The 17,101-nt window shown below is 39.2% G+C and overlaps 1 protein-coding gene across 1 annotated transcript; it reads left to right on the forward strand.

Moving 5' to 3' along the window:
• The first annotated feature begins 14,254 nt into the window (after positions 1–14,254).
• LOC101682781 (small nuclear ribonucleoprotein E-like) lies at positions 14,255–14,562 on the forward strand. Its single transcript, XM_045088140.1, is given in 2 exon segments — positions 14,255–14,279; positions 14,282–14,562. Coding segments are annotated over 2 exon segments (306 nt in total).
• The last annotated feature ends 2,539 nt before the right edge of the window (positions 14,563–17,101 follow it).

Here is a 17,101-nt window from a genome sequence, read left to right on the forward strand (position 1 = left end):
ATGTAGGAAGGGGTAGCCGAGATGTAGAGAGGCAGAGCAGCACTCTGATAGCCTTGGTGGGCTATAGTGATAAAAATGTAGGGATCCACCAAGTAGTGTAGAAGGACAGTCCTGATAAACCTTCTACACTTTGGTTTGGGATTTCCTAAAATCTATTCCCTACAAAGTAGCAAGAGTGACACTTCTAAAATTTGTTAGATCATGGTACTCCTGCTTAAAACTCCCCGGTGTCTTTCAACCTCAGAGTAAAGGATAAAATAAGGAAAAAAAAAAAAAAGGACAAAAGGCCTACAAGATTCCTACACTAGCAGTTTCCACCCTATCTTGAGGTTCAAAGGACCCAATCCTTTCTTTTTAAAATTTAAAATCCAGTTAGTTAACATACAGTGTAATATTAGTTTCAGGTGTACACTGTAGTGATTCATCACTTCCATACAACACCCAGTGCTCATCACGACTGCACTCCTTAATCCCCACCACCTATTTCACCCACCCCTCCTGCCCCCGGAACCATCGGTTTGTTCTCCATAGTTAAGTTTGTTTCTTGGTTTGCCTCTCTCTCTCTCTTTCTTTTTTTCACCTTTGCTCATTTGTTTTGTTTCTTAAATTCCACATATGAGTGAAATCATATGTTATTTGTTTTTCTCTGATGACTTATTTTTTTTAAAGATTTTATTTATTTGACAGACAGAGATCACAAGTAGGCAGAGAGGCAGGCAGAGAGAGAGGAGGAAGCAGGCTCCCCGCTGAGCAGAAAGCTGGATGCGGGTTTTGATCCCAGGACACTGGGATCATGACTTGAGCTGAAGGCAGGGGCTTTAACCCACTGAGCCACCCAGGTACCCCTCTGATGACTTACTTAACTCAGCATAATACTCTCTAGCTCCATCCATGTCATTGCAAATTTCATTCTTTTTTATGGATGAGTAATATATTCCATTATATATATATAGATGGATATATACATATATCTCTCTGTATATCTCCATATACATAAAACACATCATCTTTCTCTATTAATCAGTCAATGGACACTTGGATTGTTTCCATAATTTGGCTATTGTAACTAATGTTGCTGTAAACACAGGAGTGCATGTTTCCCTTTGAATTAACATTTTTGTATTCTTTGGGTAAATACCAAGTAGTGCAATTGCTAGATCATAGGGTAGTTCTATTTTTAACTTTTTGAGGAGCCTCCATACTGTTTCCCAGAGTGGCCACACCAGTATGCATTCCCACCAACAATGTAAGAGCGTTCCCCTTTCTCCACATCCTTGCCAACACCTCTTTCTTGTGTTGTTCATATCAGCCATCCTGACAGGTGTTGAGGTGACATCTCCTTGTAGCTTTGATTTGCATTTCCTTGATGATAAGTGATGTTGAGCATCTTCTCATGTGTCTGTTTGCTATCTGTATGTCTTCTTTGGAAAAATGTCTATTCATGTTCTCTGCCCATTTTTAAAAAATATATTTTATTTATTTATTTGACAAGAGAGACACAGCGAGAGAGGGAACACAAGCAGGGGGAGTGGGAGAGGGAGAAGCAGGCTTCCCACTGAGCAGGGAGCCTAATGCGGAGCTCCATCCCAGGGCCTTGGGATCTTGACCTAAGCCAAAGGCAGATGCTTAATGACTGAACCACCCAGGCACCCCCTCTGCCCATTTTTAATTAGATTATTTGTTTTTGGGGTCAACACCCTCTTTTTTAATTTTTTTTTTTTTTTTTTGAGAGAGAAAGCAAACACATGTATGCGAGTAGGGAGGGGAAGATTGAGAGAGAGAATCTCAGATAGGCTCCACACCTGGTGTGGAGCCCAGTGCAATTGAGCACAGGGCTCAATCTCATGACTCTGAGGTCATGACCTGAGCCAAAATCAAGAGTCTGACACCTAACCAACTGAGCCACCCAGGCGCTCCCAACACCCTCTTTTTATAATAAAAATTTATAATGCCCTCTTTACTTTCATAATAAATGTATATATAACAACTAATCTACAAATATAATTTCAGAAAAATCAATATAATGCCCAAACTGTAATATAAAGGAAATATAAAAGTAATCTATAACAAAACAATATGTATTTAAATATGTAAATTTCTGCATATAACTAGTACAGATGATCTAATGAAGTGATAAATAGTGTTTATACTTGTCTGCAGAATAACTGTAAATACAGCCTGATACAGGTGTGTATGTTATCAGCAACTCGAATATCATAAATGGTGTTGCCATCGATGATATGATTTCTTTTTTTTTTAAGATTTTAAAATTTATGTATTTATTTATTTATTTATTCGTTTATTTATTTATAAGTTAAAGAGACACAGTGAGAAAGGGAACACAAGCAGGCGGAGTGGGAGAGAGAGAAGCAGGCTTCCTGCTGAGCAGGGAGCCTGATGCGGGGCTCCATTCCAGGTCCAGGGATAATGACCTGAGCCGAAGGCAGAGGCTTATTGACTGAGCCACCCAGCACACCAATGATCTGATTTCTGAACGGTTTAAAAAATCTTAGCAAAGTTCCAAACTAGATAAACAACCTTACCTTCATTTGCAAAGTAGTCACACTCCTAGAGAATATGGTATATATTAAAATCATACCAAAAGTAGTTTGTGTTTATATGTGAAATGTAGTTCTAGGCTCATATAATAAAACATTCTTTCCTCCTTTCACTGTGACGATACATTTGGAAGTTGTGTTAAACACAGGACAATTCCCCACTGAGTCGGACTGTCCCACATAGTTGCAGGATTTCTGGCAGTCTTGAAATGCAGGTAGTCATGAAATACAGGTAGCACCCCTGCCATCATTGTGACAATAACACCCCACGATTTTCAAAATGGTCCCCCAAGACAGAGGAACACCTTCACTGCCTTTGAGTCTCACTCTTACCAGGAACTGAGGGGCATAGTTACCTCCCCGAGTTCATTTCCCACTGTTTTTCCTTCTTCCTGCCTTTGCAGCTACATTGACCTCCTTGCTGTCTTGGAATACAATTACCCGTGCTCCAACTTTAGGCTCTTTGCAGTGGCTATTCTCTCTGCCTGGAATGATCTTCCTCCAAAGACATGACTCGCTCCCTCACCTCCATTGAGTCTTTGCTCAAATGTCACCTTCTCAGTGGGACCTTCCTAGACCCTTTATTTAAAATTTAAAATTCCCCCATCCTTGCCCTTGGCATTCCCTCTTCTTCCTTTCTCCATTTATTTTATCCCCATAAGAGCACCATCTGCCAGTCCCCATGTTTCACTTATTTATTTACTCTTTATCTGACCACCTTCACCGCCAGAAGTCATAAGTCTAGTGCAGTTAGTTTTCTTGTCTGTTTTGTCTATTATGGTGTTCAATAAATATCAGTGGAAGGGGAGGAAAGGCAAAAAAAAAAAAAAAAAAAAGGGAAAGGAAAGAGAGGGAGAGAGTGAGGGAGGGAAGTGGGCTTCCAAAAAGTCGTGAAGGGGTATGAGACCCAGATCTGTCTTCTCACCCTCAACTATCTAGCGGGTTCAGAAATGCATTGGCTGTTGCTTCCTTGCGCCAAAGACTGTCTCATATTTCCTCCTTTTGGAAACTGGGCAGAGACAGAGTTTCTGATCCCTTGTTTATCTGGCACTGCAATACTAGTTATTAGTCAGTGGATTAGTCAGTGGAGTCTATTCCTGTTTCTTAAAGTTGCTGTAAATGGAGAGGTTAATTTTGAGTTGAGAGTTGGTGAGAACCTCTACAAGCCATATTAACCCAAAGCCAATAGACTACAAATGGTTGTAAAGGAACATGGCTTAGAGCCCTTGATCTCCTTATAATGTGGTGCATTTATGGACCTGAAAACTCACAACTAAATGGAAACATCAGACGTTATTATGGATATAGAAGACTTTTCAAGGGATGTTGTGAGTTAGTCACAGGAGGCAGGTTTTAATAATAGCTATTGTGAAAGTGCCTATAAAATAGGACTAAATAAACAGGGGTTTAATAAACAAAGAAATCACACAGTGAAATTCCAGTCATTTGTATCAACTGCTATACCAAATGATATCTGGAAGCTCCTGTCTTCCCTTGCAATTTCATGAGCTGAAGCGTACATCTTAAACAAAACAAGTTCACCTAAGGACTATATATTATTACCTTCCACAAAATAACCTCCGATGTTTTAGAAAGAAATGAAGAATATTGCAGGTGCCTCTCATTGGAAACGGAAGGAACTAATAGTGTGTTCCATTCTTGCTTCTTCCTCCAAAGCAGGGTTTTGTTTTGTTTTGTTCCTATGGCAAAAGTCAGTAATATGAAAATTAATGGGATTGTCCCATATGTGTTTGTGGTAGGCAGAACAATGGCCCCTCTGAAGGTGTCCATGTCCCGAATCCTGTGATATTTATACCTGAATCCTGTGATATTTATATAGTAAGTTACAAAGCAAAGGGGAACTAAGGTTCCAGGTGGAATTAAGTTTGCTAAGCAGCCAACCTTGAAATGGGGAGATTATCTGGTGGGCTCAATGTAATCACAAGAGTCCTTTAAATATGACAGGGATGCAGAAGAGCGTGAGGGTCAGAGAGATGGGCACATAAGAAGGATTTGACTTAACAAATTCAAAATTTGAAGAGGGAAGAGGGGGACAATCTAAAGAATGTGGACAGCCTCCTAGAGCTTTCAGGAAAGGCAAGAAAACAGATTCTACCCAAGATCCTCCAGAGAGGAATGTAGCCCTGCTAATATTTAGATTTTAGTGCAGTGAGACCTTTGTTGGACTTCTGACTTACAGATCTGTAAGATAATAAATATGCATTGTGTTAAAGCACTAAGTTTGTGGTAATTTGTTACAGCAACAATAAGAAACTAATACAGTACTGTTCTGCTGTCTCCGTTTGTCATTTAACGTCCCCCACAGCAGTTACTCTCTCTCCTACTCCAAACCCCCAGAGCTCTAGTTCTCCTTTCTGCTGTCAGTTTGTGAATCACTAGTGGTTCTCAGTAGGGCAATTTTGCTCTCTCTTCCCACCCCCAAGGGGACATTCGTCAATGTCTGGAGACTGTTTTGGTTGTCACAACTGGGGACTGGGAGGTTTGGTATTGGCATCTAGTGGGTAAAAGCCAGGGATAAAACCCTATAACACACAGGACAGCCCTCTACAACAGGATTATCTAGACCAAAATGTCAATAGCGCCACTCTTGGGGAAAATCTGCTGTGCGTACATATTGGCTTATATAATATCTGGGGTCAGAGGGACAACTGCCCACATTCAAAGAGTTTTTGTATCCTCCTTTCCCCACTGCTTCTCTCTTCCCGTCTACCCCTCTCTGGACACTCCAGCCCTTACTTGTTTTGGTTTTGCATTCTTTACATGATGAAGTCTCAGAGGGGCGATTCCCCCCAACCCTGGAAGTGAAAATCGTTTTTTAAGGAGCAAAAATACAGATATTACAATAGTTTGTGGCCCTTCAAAACTCAGCCTCACCCGAAAAACTCCTGTTCTTTAGTACTTCATTTCGCCCATTTTTTTTAAGTACTCCTTTTTAAAAAATACTTTTTAATTTTAAAGTAAAAAGCCACCCAGGCACACTCTTCTGACCTTTTCTGCTAGATTTAAGGGGAATGTACTCCTAAGGTGTTAGAACAGTTGTGGCGGTTAACAAAGAGTGTTAATGAACAAATGTTTTTGCAATCCAGTAAAGTCATTTTGAAATTTGCATGCTTATGTATTTTTAAAAATATACTTAAGATGAAGTACAAAATTATTGCTCAACCTGCTAACATCTGGTTTAAGATGTTTTGCCCTGGCTTACTTATTCCTTCATTTTTCCTAGGACAGGTCATTAATTTTAAGAAGGAAAATCTAATAGTGTGGCACAGTCATGAATATATAACCACAAATAATAAAGACTCTAAAATAGAATACGTTTAGTTTCACACCATGTAATACTTTTTCACTTTTGTTAAACAATGCTTCCAAAGGGTTAGTTAGGTGTACACACCAGCAACCTAATAAATATTTTATGAGACTAAATTTTTTGCCTTTTGAAGTTTATGTATTCATATTACAAATATTAACAATGCTATGAGACATTTCTAAATCTAGCTCATCAAAGAGTGGCGAGGTAATGACCTGACTTTGATATTAATCCAGAAGAAATGGGGAGGGTGTGTGTGTGCGTGTGGGTGTTTATCATTTGCTCCTTCCTTCCTTCCTTCCATCTTTTACATGCAAAAAACTTTTTCCACAAAGGAAAACCAAACATCTTCTCACCTTTCTTCGCCCCCAAACAAAGCACTCCAATAAAGCAAAACTAAACACCAAATGTAATGGTATCCTTATGTTTTGTCCTGGGTATAAAGTAAGAAGGATATATCCATCCTAGGCAGCTATGGGCCATGCTGTCATAATGACAAGTCTTTTATGATATTGGTTCTTTGAATGATTAAACGCTTATTCAGTGATTTGAATGATGTCATTCCATTGTGGTTCCTCTGGCTATTTTGCTTTCATACTGCAAATGTGTTAAAAATTTAAGTCCCAGCTTGAACTTTTATTTATGCTGAGATCAGCCCTGTGGATTGTCTCATTACGCAGGGCCTGCGGGGCAGCACTTTCCGGCAGGCAGCCAGCACTCTCAGGTCAGCAACAACTATTTCAGCTCAATTTATAAAGCAAAAGAAAGGGATTTGGTTGACCTGCAAGGATCGACTCTGTAAGAATGAATGCTAACCACAAGGGTGATTATTCACAGCTTGCCCAACTTCCTGAGAAAATAAAACATTCTTCAGAGATTTTCCCCCCTCTTTTAAATGAATGCATCCATTTCCTCTCTAGTTAAAAAAAAAAAAAAAAAAAATCCAGAGAACATCAGAAGACTTGGTACCTAATAGATTTTTATAGAATTTCTAAGAGTGTTTAAGAGATTCATGTAATCAATTATCTCTTAATCTTGAAAGGATGACGAGGGAAATAGTGGGGATCACACAGCGGGCTCCTTTCCCATCTCGTTTACCCATTCTTTCCCTGTTAAAGATTTCTCAGTTCTTCAGGTTTTCACATTTTGGGCAAAGATGAACTGTGTGTAGTCAGCATTCCAAGAGTAGAATGCAGCCTTTCTACTGCTTACCAAAACTTTTACCAGTCCGTACACTCAAAACTAGCTGGGAGCTTTGTTTTTCCTTTCCTCATTCTACCTGAGTGACTTTGTGGTGTCTGTATTTGTTCTCTATTGCTTCTATAAGAAGGTACCACAAATTTAGCATCAAATTGCAACCCAAATGTATTAATTTATAGGTCTGGAGGCTAGAAGTCCACAATGGAGTTCTCTGGGCTAACATCCAGGCATCTGTAGAGTTGTATTCTTTTCCGGAGGCTCTAGGGAAAAATCCTTTCCCAGCTTCTAGAGGTTGCCCAAATTCCTTGTTTTGTGGCTGCCCTTCCATCTTCAAAGTCAGCAATGGCCTCTGTGGTCTTTCTCAGCCTGCATCACATGGACACTGACTTTCTGTCCTGCTCTTTTCCATTTAAAGAGCATGTCCGTGATTACATTGGGCCCCCCAGGCTAATCTCTTTAGTTTAGGGTCAGCCGGCCTTATTCCATCTGCACCTTAATACTCCCTCATAATTTAGCATAAGATAATCACAGATTCTGGGGAATCTCGTTACAGAATACGGACATATTTGGGGGGCCATTATTCTGCTGAGCAGTGTCTTTGTCAGACAGGAATGAAACAACTCAGGTTTCAATTAGCAATAATAAACCTCATTGGCTACGATACTACCACTGCGCAAAGCTACAACTCAGGTTTCAACCATATTGATCTCCTTCCTCAGTACACCTGCTCCTTCTTTCTGCTTTGGTCATCTCCACACAGACTTATCTTCTGGGATCTTTCGTAGCTTCATTTCTTCTCCATCCTTCCACGAGGCCCCCTTCTCAACTGCCTGCCCTCTACCGTATGAATTTCTACTCATTATCCAAACAAAATCCATCTCTTTAGTGATGACATTTCGGACTCTTCCATGACATGTGTCTCATTCCTCTATTTCAGCTCTTCCTACACATCATTTATTCATTCAATTCACAAATATTTATTTTGGAATAGCCACGTGTCAGGCAAATGGAATTCACCAGTGACCATGATGGACAGGGTCCCTGCTTCCATGTATCCCATATTTTAGTAGAGGTGACAATAAAGTAAACGAATAAAACAATTTCAGATAGTGACAAGAACTGCGGAACAAGGAGCAAAAGACATTAAATGGGGATCAAGGAAGTCTCCAGAAGGAAATAGAGATAAAGTGTGGATAAAATGTGGCTCCATGTGATGATCTGAGGGAAAATCATCCCAAGCAAGAAGGAAGCAAATGTAAAGGCTCTGAGCTGGGAGGATAGAGGAAAAGATAGGAGGACAATGAAGCAGGAATGCAAGGATAGTCAGGGAGAGGGTAGTGGGAGATGAGGCTGGAGACAGAGGCAGGGGCTGGGTCGGGTTAGATCTTCTAAGTCATGGGAACCTTGGTTTTATTCTATATGAAATGAACAGTATTGGAGGGCTTTATGCAGGGAGGCAACATAGTTTTAGATTAAAAAGAATCACTCAGAATGGAATATTGTGGGTGAGGGCTAGGTTAGAGCCTTGATGTCAGGACAGAGAAAAACCAGGTGGACCAGGGAAGTAGTTAGAGATGATGCAGCGTTGTAGTTATCTGCTTACTGGCAAAGTCTTAAATATCAACTGTGGCAAACGATTAAATACATCCAATTTAACCAATGCATTAAGTATATTGAATTTAGGGGCATCTGGGTAGTTCAGTTGGTTGCACATCAGACTCTTGATTTCAGCTCAGGTCATGGTTTGGAAGTTGTGAGATCAAGCCCCACATGGAGCTCCCATACTCAGTGGGGAGACTGCTGGAGATTCTCTCTCTTCCCCTCTCCGTCCTCTCTTCCTCTCTAAAATAAATAAATAAATCTAAAAAAATTTTTTTAAAGTATACGCAATTTAATGAACATATTATGAAGACTGTAATAGTTCTTCTCCTTCATTAGAGGCCCTAGAGTTGTCTGAGTAGAGACTAGTATCTTTTCATCCTGAGGACTTACTATAGTGCCTGATATAAAGTGGGCATCTAAAAGTGCTAATGATAAATATTATCCTGTCATTTCTAGTTATTTATGGAGTAAGATATTTTGACTAGGCCTTTATCTTTTTCTTGATCAGCAGCTTGGAGACTCGGTTCAAAATGGGAAAAATGATTGGGACATTTGTTCAACAGTGGAGTAGCCCAGTTGTGAACCTTGTACAAATCCTGAAATATCTGAGGAGAATTTATCACATATTTTCCTGAGTTAGATTTTTTTTTTTAAAACAGAAAACAACAGGCTTTAAAAAATCAAATTCATAATGAATATTATAGTAAAAATAAAACTTAAAATGGCTAAAATTGAACATGGTAAGATTTGTTGTTGACTCAAAAATAACAGAATTAAATCCTGGCAAATTGAAAATCTGAAAAATTTGATAAGGCAAATGGACGTGGAAGAAATAAGTTCTTGAAAGAAAGCTTAATGTGGGGAGCCTGAATGGCTTGGTCAGTTAAGCATCTGCCTTTGGCTCACGTCATGATCTCAGGGTCCTGTGATCCCATGGTGATGAGCAGGGAGTCTGCTTCTCCCTCTCCCTCTGCAGCTCCCTCTGCTTGTGCTCTCTTCCTCTCTGTCAAATAAATAAATAAAATCTAAAAAAAAGAAAAGAAAGCTTAATGGTTGAAGCTTTGATTGACCAAAAAGGAAGGAAAAATAAAAGAAGAAAGAAGAAAAATTGATCAATGAATCAGCTCTTTTTTTTAATAAAAATTTTAGGAAAAAGCTTGATGTTTATGAAATAATTCCAAACCAAAATCAAAATGGAAACTATTTGAAATAGTTTAACTTCATAATATAAAAAACTGATCATTTATTGATTTGTTTAATAATAAATCATTCAAGTCATGTTGGCGTGATGGATTTCTCTAGTTAATACTTTCTTGCTGAAAATTTATCAGTATTGGGGTAATTGTGGTTAAATGTTTGTATCCATTTGTCAAAGAGGCAACAATCTGTAAGTTTGAAATGATTGCCATTAAAAAAATTCACTGGATAAAAACATTAAGGTCAAGTTAACAGCATCAACATGGTAAACTCCAAAGACATTTTTAACATAAATATTAATTTTAATTCATTTTTCAAGTATTTTCATTATAAAATTATACAAAAAATTTAAAATTTTTTCATAATACACAAAATAAAAGGAAAAAATATCATCTATACTATCATCATCAAAACAAAACCATTTTTTAACAATTTGGTGTATTCTTCCAATCTTTTCTTAATGCAAATTAAAATTAAAAAATCATTAATTTTTAATTGTTAGTATTACTTCATATGCAGTTTTTCATACTGATTTTTTCACTCAATGTTAGATAATCAACATTTTCACATTCTGGCCTCATCTTCATAAACATTCTTTTTTAAAGGCCAAGGGGAATTTCCTTTTGGTTGGGTTAATTTTGCCAATTTTGTAATAGTATATAAACAGTGCTATATATTGTTTCACATAAAGATTTTTGTATATTTAGGATTATTTTCTTAGCAGAGAGTCCTAGAAATGCAATTATAGGTTCAAAATATTCTTCTTTCTTTTAATTTGGAAGAGAGAAAAAGACAGTTTTATTAGTAATATCCTGACCAGACATGGGACCAGTGAGAAAGCAGGTCAGACACCTAAAAGCAGCTGTATTGCAGCTGTAGACATTTTCTATTATTTTTTAGATTGTGGTATTTAAGGGGGCTTGGACAGTTTTCACCTTTTTTTTTTTTTTAGAGAGAGAGCGAGAGAGCACACATGTGTACATGAGTGTGTACTCTCCTTGAAGCAGGGGTGGAGGGGGAAGGGAAAGACAGAGGGAGAGGGAGAGAGAGAAACTCAAGCAGATGCTTGCCCAGTGTGGATCCCAAATTTCAGGACTGGGAGATCATGACCTGAGCTGAAATTGAGAGTCAGTTGCTTAGCTGACTGAGCTACAAGGCACCCTGGTTTTTGCTTTTAATTTTTTAGATTTTATTTATTCATTTGAGAGAGAATGAGAGAGACAGCATGAATGGTGGGGAGGGGCAGAGGCAGAGGGAGAAGCAGACTCCCAGCTGAGTGTGGAGCTGGGTATGAGGCTTGATCCCAGGACCTGAGATCATGACCTGAGCTGAAGGCAGATGCTCAACAGACTGAGCCACCGAGGTACCCCCAGTTTTTGTTTTCAAAGTAATCTTTATTTTCATCAAACTCATAAATTCACACAATTTAAGAAGTCAAATGGTACCATAAGTCTTATGATGAGTAACAGTGGTTTCCTGCCCCCTCCTTCATGAGATCCTTAAAAATGCTATTTTTTTATTCTTAAGTTTTAGGTATTAGTATTGACTTGCTATTATGGAAGATGGGAATTTAAGTAACACTTCCTTGTCACACACATCCCTTTTTCCAGTACCTCTCATATGTGTAGGTGTGTTAGCCCACCCACATGCTTCTGCACTCACACACACATAAACATGCACATTTCTCTTCCCTCTATTCTCCCAGTCTATGTTATATCGCTTTAGTGACCTTCTAAGAAAAGGTATATAGAAGGGGAGTTTTTTGAACACTTACTTGTCTGAAAATATCTTTATCCTACCTTTGAATTTGACTAATGGTTTGATTGAGTTTTGAGATAAAGTATTTTTATCTCAAAATTTGGAAGGCATTCCTGAGGCATTCAGTGATACTGTTAAGAATTCTGATGACATTTAGATTTCTATTGTTTTGTATGTGATCTGATCTTTCTTTCTGGATATTTTTATGATCTTCTCTTTATCCCTGATGTTTTGACATTTCATCTTGACATGCCTTGAAGTTTTTTTTTTTTTTTTTCTCAGTAGTTGCACAGGATAATATGTGTGTATTCTAATTTGGAAACCCTTTCATTTCATTCCAGGGAACTCTTTTCAATTATTTCCTTGATACTTTTCATTCTGGAACTCCTCTCTTGGATTAATCTTTAAGTTTAAAAAATAATCACTTCAGGGACACCTGGCTGACTCAGTCAGTGGACCTGCATCTCTTGATTTCAGAGTCATGAGTTCAGGCTCTACGTGGGATGTAGAGATTACTTAAATAAATAAAACTTTAAAAATATTTTAAAATAAGTAAATAATACTTTCTAATGTCCATCTTTTGTCTTTATGTTCTGCTTGATGGTGATTTCCTCGATTTCTAACTTTTTTAAAAAAATATTTTATTTATTTGACAGAGAGAGTTACAGTGAGAGAGGGAACACAAGCAGGGGGAGTGGGAGAGGGAGAACCAGGCTTCCTGCCAAGCAGGGAGCCTGATGCAGGACTGGATCCCAGGAACCTGGGATTATGACCCAAGCGGAAGGCAGACGCTCAACGACTGAGCCACCCAGGCCCCCAATTTCTAACTTTTCTAATACTTCTTCTATTTTGTAAGTTGCCTTTAATTTTCAAGAACTCTTACATATTTTGTGTTGCTTTTTTGTAGCATCCCACTGTCATCCATCTCATGGATGCTCTGTCTTCTCTTATCTCTCCAATAATAAAGACAATTGTTTCGTGTATTATTTCATAGTTTCTGTTTTCTTACCATCATGGTAGAATCTTCCCTTAAAAGTTTAGTGATCCATTGTTATTTGTTTATATTTGTATGAAGCATTAAAGGCTGATTAGAGGGATGCCTGGGTGGCTCAGCTGTTAAGTGTCTGCCTTTGGCTCAGGTCACAATCCCAGAGTCCTGGGACTGAGTCCCACATCAGGCTCCTTGCTCAGTGTGGAGCCTTCTTCTTCTGTCTGCCGCTCCCACTGCTTGCGCTTTCTCTCTTTCTAACAAATAAACAAAATCTTTAAAAAAAATTAAAAGCTGATTAGATATTCTGTGTGTGCGTGCACATGTGTTTGTGTGTGTATCTTGGGAAGCTCTGGGGAGCCCCATTTACTTTAAAGCTTCATTGTAGAGTGCTGGATGGGCCCTGCTGCTTCACGTATGTGAAGTTGAAATCAATCCCAGTTTTCAGTCTCACTACTCATCTTGGATTCAGTGATAATCTTCTTTAGGTGTTCACTCTGCCTATAGGTGTTTGTTTATCTAACGGTCTGTTAGGTCCCTGTGACTTCTGGGGAGTCTGGATTATATCTGAACTTTTAATATCTCTGATCTGCTGGTTCCTGCTCATTATTAGTCATCCATTGCTGAATAACAAATTACCCTAAAACCTAAAGACTTAAAACAACATTTGTTATCTCACAGCTCTGTGGGTGAGAAATCTGCATGCAGTTTAGCTGGGTTCTCTGCTTTAATATCTCACAATCAAGGTGTTAGGTGTGGCTGAAGTTGTCTGAAGGTTCAACTGGGGAGAGATCTACTTCCAGGTTCACGCACGTGCTTGTTGGCAGGATACTGTTCCTTGCTGGCTGCTGGCCAAAGGCCACCCTCACTTCTTTATCCCATGAATCTCTCTAGGGCAGGTCACAGCCCTGCAGCTTGCTTGATCAGGGTAAGCAGGCAAGGAGAGCCAGGGAGAGAGTGTGAGCAAGATATGTCTCAGTCTTTTATAACATCATCTCAAACGCGGTTTTATTTATTTATTTGCCAGAGAGAAAGAACACAGGCAGGGGGAGTGGGAGAGGGAGAAGCAGTCTCCCTGCTGAGCAGGGAGCCCCATGAGGGACTTGATTCCAGGACCCTGGGGTCATGATGTGAGTTGAAGGTAGAGGCTTAACTGACTGAGCCACCCAGGGGTCCCTGCCATAGTCTATTTTTAGAAGCAATTCATAGGTCCAGTTCACACTCAAGTGGAGGGGATTACACAAGGGAGTGAGTAACAGGAGGCGAGGGTCACTGGGGGACATCTTGAGAAGGCTGCCTACCACTTCCTTGCAGAGAACACTCCTGCTGCAAAGCCTCTGTCTCCTGGTATAGCATTGCTGGGCTTCTTGAACTTTTTTGTGCAGATAGGTCACCTGGAGCTTTTGATAGCAGGCAGATTCTGCTTCAGTAACTCTAGGGTGGGATATGAAATTCTGGCTCCCAGGTAATCCCAATGCTTCTGGTCTAGGACTACACTTTGAATAGTGAGGTAGTAAAAAAACCAATGTGCCTCCTGGCTTAATCTAAAATTACATTTGGTCTCTCTTCCAAGACCGAGAGAAGATCCATACCTAAAAGATCTTTACAAAGTTGGCTTCCATCATGGTGTACCGTGGCCAGGGCCAAAAGTGCAGAAGGTGATCATTTAGCCCATCAACCTTATCTTCAGAGACTTGCAGAATAGATCTCGAATTCAGGTGTGGCTTTATGAGCAGGTGAACATGTGGATAGAGGGCTGTATCACTGGTCTTGATGATTACATGAACCTCATGTTAGATGATGTTGAAGAGATTCATTCTGAAACAAAGTCAAGAAAACAACTGGGTCAGATCATTCTAAAAGGAGTTAATATTACCCTGCTCACAAAGTGTCTCCAGCTAGAAATGATCAATAAAGTGAGAAATTCTTGAGAAGGCCATGTAGTTTTTGTTTGTTTGTTTGTTTGTTTTGTTTTAGATATCCTTTGTTGGGAGTGTAGTTCTAAAATATTTGCTTGCATTATTTATTTATTTATTTATTTTTAAAAGATTTTATTTATTTATTTGACAGAGAGAGATCACAAGTAGGCAGAGAGGCAGGTAGAGAGAGAGGGAGGAGGAAGCAGGCTCCCTGCTGAGCAGAGAGCCCGATGTGGGACTCTATCCCAGGACCCTGAGATCATGACCTGAGCCGAAGGCAGCGGCTTAACCCACTGAGCCACCCAGGTGCCCTGTTTGCATTTTTTAAAAAGATTATTTATTTATTTGACACAGAGAGAGAGAGAGAGAGAGAGAGATCATAAGTTGGCAGAGTGGCAGGCATAGAGAGAGGGGGAAGCAAGCTCCCCATTGAGCAGAGAGCACGATGTGGGGCTATACTCCAGAACACCGAGACAATGACCTAAGCCAAAGGCAGAGGCTTAATCCACTGAGCCACCCAGGTGCCCCTGTTCATATTGTTTTGGTTACCTTTATGTTTTTACCAGAGGACAATAAATGCTCTGTGATTGTTTTTATTAAAAAAAAAATAAAAACAGTCATTACTAGACCAAAGCTGAATATGTTAGTCACAAATTGTAAAGTCTTTGGATATCCCAACATATTGCTTTAAAACAACAGAATCCAGACATATGAAAAATCAGTATGCAGTCTCTTGGTTATGATGCAAATGGTAAGGTATACTTTTTCCAATTTTCTTTTATAGAACTGCATCATAAGGAGGAGGAATGAGTTTTTATATGGATTTAGAAGGTAGGAGATGGTCCTGTATATTGACTATGGTTTAAATAACAATCCTATTGTTACCACTATTAAGACATTTTGTTTTTCCTGCACAGTCAGAAAGAAGTGTCTAAGCCTTAGGAATAAATTTACTTTCTAGAATATAAATAAATAAATCTGTAGGTAATTAGTAAAGACTTGCTAGTAGTAAGCATACCAATTCATGAGACTAGCTGTTTACTCCTAGAGTCTGTGGACAGAAAGTCATCCAGGTCTGTAGGAAGAACTGAAATCAAAAGTGCATGCAATGTGGGTTTTGCATATAGAATCCTACCCAGCTGTATTACATCCTGTCATATTATATACACATTACAGGGCACAAATCCTGCTCACTTGGGAGCATGGTGCAAAGAATCTGAAAAGAGGCAGCTATTGGCCTTATACACTTAGTCCCATGGCCCTACAGCCCTGAAATACAGGACTGATCAATTCTCTGTTGATGGATGCTACTGGCTCCATAAGCAGTGTTTTCAAACTCGAGTGCATCAGCATCACCTGGATGGTTTGTTAAAACAGAAATTGCTGGCGTCACCTGCAGAGTTTCTGATTCATTAGACCTGGGTGGAGCTCAAGAAATTACATTCAAACAAGTTCCTAGGTGGTATTGCTGCGGTGATCAGTGACCATACACTTTGAGAACCACTGGTCTAGATGAAAGGGAGACACCCAAGTCTCTCAGTGCCCTCTGAATGTTGTTGATAAATTGAGATAGAGAACTTAGGAGACTGTTCAGTTAATGGGGGTCACATTAGGACAGATTCCACTGCTGGGAGGATTCTCAGTTAGACAAGTTTTCAGAAGTAGGAAGATCAGATGGGAAGATGAGTGAGAAAGTCAGCAAGATGTGTTGTTCTTTTAGTGGGATAGCATGCCCTATTGTTAGGGCTAGCTCTTTGTATTTGATGCTTTGGGTTTCTTTTTCAAACTGTAATAAAGAGTATTAAAGATAATTAATATTCAATACTCAAACATTTCTTATAGCAATTTAGTTTGTTGAACAGCCATGCAACTTTTTTCCCCTTATTTCCATTCTTATTTTTCCTCCAAATTTCTGTTTAGTATGTTATTAAATCAGTGGAGGACTTAAATTCAACCAGGCTTTCCATGTCAAGTTGTATAGGTTGCATTCATTACATGTAGACATAACCCTTTCTCCTATTAGATTCTCCCCTGAGGGAGTAGTCCCATTCCAAAGCTATAAAATACTATTGATGGTGGACAATAAAGGACTTAGAATAGACAAGAGGCTGGGTCTGTATTTGGAATGTTATTCTATTGACATTCAGCTGCACAGAGAATGAAACAATGGACTGGAATAATCCTGTGGAGTGGGGGCCTTTCCCTACCCACTTGTTATCTCATTCCTTTCTCTGGCGCAATCTTTCCCCTTACATCAACACTTAGAAAATGTGGCCAGGTAGAGGGGATGAAAATGCTTACCCAGAGAAGTATATCTTAAGTTTTTGATGCTGCAATGTGGTATTCAGATCAAGATGGACTGTGTACGTGTGTTATTCTTTAAAATTGTACCCTATTTTAACAATGGTAGCTGCAACAATATATTCCATCTCACATGCTATCCAAAATATGACCTTGATGTTCCTCTTCAGAAGAGATTGAGATCTATGTGCCCTATCTTCCAGTCTGGGTATGCTTTTAACTCCCTTGCTACAAACCAATAATGCAGTGA

This window comes from Mustela putorius, unplaced genomic scaffold (assembly GCF_011764305.1).
Source record: "Mustela putorius furo isolate JIRA1106 unplaced genomic scaffold, ASM1176430v1.1 tig00003834_pilon_pilon_pilon, whole genome shotgun sequence".
Taxonomy (NCBI): Eukaryota; Metazoa; Chordata; class Mammalia; order Carnivora; family Mustelidae; genus Mustela; species Mustela putorius.